Source organism: Malurus melanocephalus, unplaced genomic scaffold (assembly GCF_030028575.1).
Source record: "Malurus melanocephalus ecotype Western Australia unplaced genomic scaffold, MMel_1.1 scaffold_253, whole genome shotgun sequence".
In the NCBI taxonomy this organism is placed as follows: domain Eukaryota; kingdom Metazoa; phylum Chordata; class Aves; order Passeriformes; family Maluridae; genus Malurus; species Malurus melanocephalus.
Window position 1 is genome coordinate 699,542 of NW_026623485.1, and position 4,738 is coordinate 704,279.

The 4,738-nt window shown below is 66.2% G+C and overlaps 1 protein-coding gene across 1 annotated transcript in view; it reads right to left on the reverse strand.

Annotated features, from left to right (window-relative positions):
* The window catches only part of LOC130579078 (espin-like protein), a 12,870-nt gene that overhangs the window by 6,562 nt on the left and 1,570 nt on the right, over positions 1 to 4,738 (reverse strand). The window contains exons 3-9 of the mRNA XM_057375624.1: positions 4,453 to 4,734; positions 3,460 to 3,653; positions 1,015 to 1,201; positions 735 to 917; positions 521 to 652; positions 200 to 419; positions 1 to 127 (exon numbers count right to left, since the gene is read on the reverse strand). Of these exons, the coding sequence (XP_057231607.1) occupies positions 1 to 127; positions 200 to 419; positions 521 to 652; positions 735 to 917; positions 1,015 to 1,201; positions 3,460 to 3,653; positions 4,453 to 4,734 (1,325 nt within the window). The remainder of the gene's footprint in view (positions 128 to 199; positions 420 to 520; positions 653 to 734; positions 918 to 1,014; positions 1,202 to 3,459; positions 3,654 to 4,452; positions 4,735 to 4,738) is intronic.

Below are 4,738 nucleotides of genomic sequence, written 5' to 3' on the forward strand. Positions count from 1 at the left end.
GGGGGGAACGCAGGGGGTGGTGGCGGCAGGGGGCCCTCGCCTGCTGGGCCCCGGCCCCGCGGCCGCGTCTCGGGGTCCAGCATGTCCATGTACGCCTGCATGTCCGCCAGCGCCGGCTCAGGCACCCCTGCGCAGGGCAGGGGGTCAGGGGGGGCTGGACCCGCACCCCCCGGCCCGCGCCCCCTGGCCCCGCACTCACGGGCGGCGGGGGCCCCCGAGGGTCCGCCCCTCTTCTCCCCGGTGCTGGACTGGCTGGAGTGGCAGGAGTCGTAGTTGGAGAGGGTGCTGGCAGGGGAGCCCACCTCGAAGCGCGCCAGGGGCACCGACGCCGTGGTGTTGGGCGATGACATGCCCGARTCGGGCTGTCGGCACTCGCCATCCGCCGAGGGGTCTCGGGACAGCACGCGGTGCTCCACGCTCTGCTGGCACAGCCGTGGGGTCAGGCAGCAGGGCAGGGGCGGTGGAGCCCTCCGTGCTCCCTGTGTGCTCCCCACGCTCTCGTCCCCTGGCACCGCCGTACCATGTTCTCCACGGTGCGCAGGTACTGGGCRCAGTGGCTGTGGCCATTGTAGTCGGCGAGGTCGGCTGCTGTGTAGCCATCCTGGTCACGGATGCTGAGGTCGGCACCGTTCACCACCAGGATCTGGCAGCACTGGGGAGAGTGGGGGTGCATGGCAGGGCTGGAGGAAAGCTCCCCCCGCCTCACCCTGACCCTGTTGGCCACCAGCACCCACCTCCAGCTCGCCATTCTCGGCGGCATCGTGCAGYGGTGTGCCGCCCCAGCCGTCGGCGGTGATCTCCCCACCGTGCAGCAGCAGCCAGCTCAGCACCTTGGCGTGGCCGCGGCTGGCGGCGAAGTGCATGGCCGTGGCCCCCTCGGCGTCCCTCTCCGACAGGCTCACTGTTGTGAAGCTCATCTGTGTGGGCAGGCGGGCTGAGCACMGGGGCTGTGCGCCCTGGGGCAGTGTTTTACCGCCGCGCCGTGCCACCGTGCTGTGCCGGGACAGCACTTACCAGCCATACGATGACGGTGTTGTGGCCCATCTGGGCRGCGGCGTGCAGTGGGGTCATGCCGTCATAAGCGCGCGCGTGGGGGTCAGCCCCACAATCCTGCACCAGGTACTGGATGATCTCCAGGTGGCCCTCCTGGCAGGCGAGGTACAGCGGGGTGGCCCCCGTCTTGGTCTGGGCACTCAGCGTGCTGCAAGCAGGGCACAGCGCCCGTCACCTGTGGCCACTGACGCTGCCAATACTGGGACAGGGGTAGGCGGGACATGGGGACTTGTGGGACACAAGGGACATGGAGCGGTACAGGCGACACAGCTGGGGGCAGGCAGAGCAGTGCCAGGGATGGGAGCTGTCCACCCCATGGCTCCCCATAGGTCCCTGTGCTGCGGCAGCGGCTGCAGCTGCAGCGGGAGGTCACTAAGTTAATCAGCCTGCTTAGCCTAAGCTCCTTCCTCCGGCTGTTTTTGGACACTGCAATTTAGTCGTATTTTAAAGTAAGCWGCTTAGGCAGCACCGGCCTTGGAGCCGGCGGGGAAAGGCCAACCTGCACCATGGCGCTGTCCGGCCCAGCTGCTGGGCATAGGTGCCCCTCACTGCCCCAGAAGGCATTGGCATCCCAGTCTCTCTCGTCCTGAACTGCGTATCCCAAATTGTGCAACCCAAATCCCGAATCCCACATCTTTTACCCCACAGACCCATATTCTGCATTCCACATCCCGCATCCTGCCTCCCCACCCCACAGGAAGCTGTTTTATTAAGTGCTCCACAAAAAAAAAAAAAAAAAAAAAAAAAAAAAAGAAAAACAAACCTGTTGAATATTTAAAAGAGGAAGAGCAATAAATACTCTGCTCTGTTATCACAACGATCGCAAGCCCTTAATAATTGATCCCTGTAACTGTGAGACGGGCTGTGGCGAGCGCTCCCTTCCCGCTGTGCCTTGCGTGCCGTGCCACAGAGTGCTTGCCCCGTGGCTCAGCCATGCCGGGCTGGCACAGTGCTRGGTGCTCCCCGAGCAGGGGCTGCGGATGGGGCTTGGGACAATTGTAGACTGGGGTGCAGGGGACAGCAGGAGCACAGGCACGGGGTCAGTCCCTGATTYCCATTTCTCGGTAATTGGGAAGGGGTTAAGCCACTTGGGCAGCACCAGTTAAACTGCTTTGCCAGATGGCTGAGACCCCGTGCTGGGCTACCGGCTGCCGGGGGCCGGTGCGAAGGTGGGCTGGGAGCGCCAGCATCCCGCAGCGGCACCAGGGATTGGATTTCGCAGCTGTAACGGAGCCTCCGGGCAGGCGCGGGGCTGGGAGCAGGTCCAGCGCTAAATAATTCAGGGGGAAGGCGGTGACAGCAGCGGAGCAACCTCGGCAAGCAGCGTGAAAGGCAATGCGAGTGCCGTGCCACACCTGGGCTGACACAGTGGTCATTGAGCAGGAGCAGTGACTGGTTTGGGGCTGGGCTCGGGCTGCCAGCCCGAGAGGTTAATCCCAGAGGTGCTCAGGGCTAAACTGGCACATCTGGGACGGATAAAGAACTGGGGCTGGGATAACTCTGGCCYGTGGGTGCCATGGGATGCAGGGATCCTGCTACGAGCTCTGTGGTCCTGCCTGGAGGAAAGGATGCAGGGTCTGGGGTTGTGGTACCCAGGGACAGAGGGATGCCGAGTCCTGGTTCATGTCCCGCTGCCTCAGGACTCCATGGATGTGGGAGAGCTGAGCAACCCCTCTCATCCGCAACCCTAGAGCCTTCTAGGGACAATGTGGAGCAACAGCGCATCCCCCCGGCTCCGCTTTGGCCGGGTCTTTGCGTTATTTCTAGTGGCCTCTGCCCACCACAGGAAATCGGATTAGGGGCCACCTAATCGCCTGCTGCAGCCTCGTGGCGAGACCCGGCATCGCGGGCCCTGTAGCCTGCCATGCCACGTAACCCGGGGACTAGCCCGGCCCCAGGTACCGCTCGGAAGGCAAAACGGGGATGCTGCCGCGACGGAGCCGTCTGAGAGAGGCTGCGATGTCCAGCAATGCCCACGGACCTGGGCAAGCGGAAAGGTCGTCTCCGGCGCGGGGAGCAGCCTCTCCTCGGCGGTCAGCCTAATCCATTTACATAACAGCGGGCGGACAAAGGCTGCTGTGTTATCGCCCCGCGCCAGGAGCCGACTCAGCGGCCAGTGACAATAATTCTGCCAGCGCTCGCCCCTCTCCTCCTCGCCCTTTCTTTCTGGGCCATAAAGAAAGCGCAGCTGGCTGCCCAGACTGATAACGTGGCCGCGTTGCCCTTGGAGCTAGGGGATGAGGGTGCCTGCAGCATTCGTCCCCAGTGCTGGCACCTTGCCCAGTGACTGGGGAGGGAGGGTTGGGGCCAGAGCAGGCACCCTGTTCTCCCACTAGCCCCTCTCCTGCTGGTGGGTGCCAAGCTTCCGGCAGACCCTGTCTCGCTGCCAGCAGTGGGGGCCGTTACCTGGGGCAGTGTCCCAAGAGGAGTCGCAGGGAAGGGAAATCCCCTTTGACCGCGGCGTAGTGGACGGGCAGTGCTCCCGTGTTGGTGGCCGCCGTGGGGTCGCTGCCTCCAAAACGGAGGAGCCAGTCGATCACCTCATGGTGACCGAAGCGGGCTGCCAGGTGTAGGATGGTGGCACCAGAGTTGTCTGTGTCCTGCAGGAGGAAGTGGGACGGCTGTCAGTACCAGGGACCGAGCCCTTCCGGCAAGGGGCTGGGGACCACAGGCAGCCGTGGGGCATCCCCCAGCCYGGAGCTGGTTTCGGGCCAGGGTGGAGTTCCTGTCCTACGGAGCAGGGATGGAGCAGGGACACAGGAGGGACCATGGGACGAGCGTGTCTGCCCTCCGACAGGGCCTGCGTCCGGACACAGTGAGTGCAGCACAATACCCTCCTTGTTCTGCCGGCGGTGGAGCCCCTGACCGCGGAGACTCGCCGCCGAGCCCCGCTGTGTCACCGGCCCGTCCGCCCTCCACGCTCGGTGGGGCGCGAGTAGGGCTGGCCTCTGTCCAGGAGGTCGCCGATGCGTGCTGACCCCTTCCTTCCCGATTAATTCCCTCTCACAACCCCGCCGCCGCCTCCTCTTTCCTTCGGCCGTCACATGTCTTTAACTCTCGGCCGGCCCCGGGGCAAGCCGCTTACCGCCCCGGTCCCGTCGTTGTGTAACCCGGGAGGGGGCGGCAGCCCAATGGAATATGTGCTGCCCTCGCGGCTGAACCCCGCCGGGATGCCGGGGACTCTCCATGTCCGTCGGATGCTATGCTATGCRCTGCGGAGCCCTGCCCGTGCCGGCTGGGACGGATCCCGGCTCGCCGTCGGCAGAGTTGGGAGCACCACGCGTGACCGTCTCCCCGCGGCCACAGCCACCCACAGGGGACCGCGGAACGCCTCCCCGGCCGCCCGCGCTACCGAGGGCCCCTCCGCCCCTCCGCCGCCCCCCGCGATCCCGCTCGCACCTGCACGCCGCAGCCCCCCTGAGTGAGCAGCCACTGGAGACAGGCGAGGTTGCCGGTGGCGGCGGCGTCGTGAGCCGGCGTTGCCCCGTTTCGCGCCCGCGCGTCTCCGCGGAGCGCGGTCTCGGCCGCCAGGTACCGGAGGCAGGCGAGGCGGCCGGCGCGGGCGGCGTGGTGCGCGGGGGACGCGCCCAGGGCGTCCCGCAGCCCCGGTCGCAGTAGCCCGGCCGCCCGCAGCCCCCGCAGCGCCTCCACGTCGCCCTGTCGCGCCGCCAGCAGCACCCGCTCC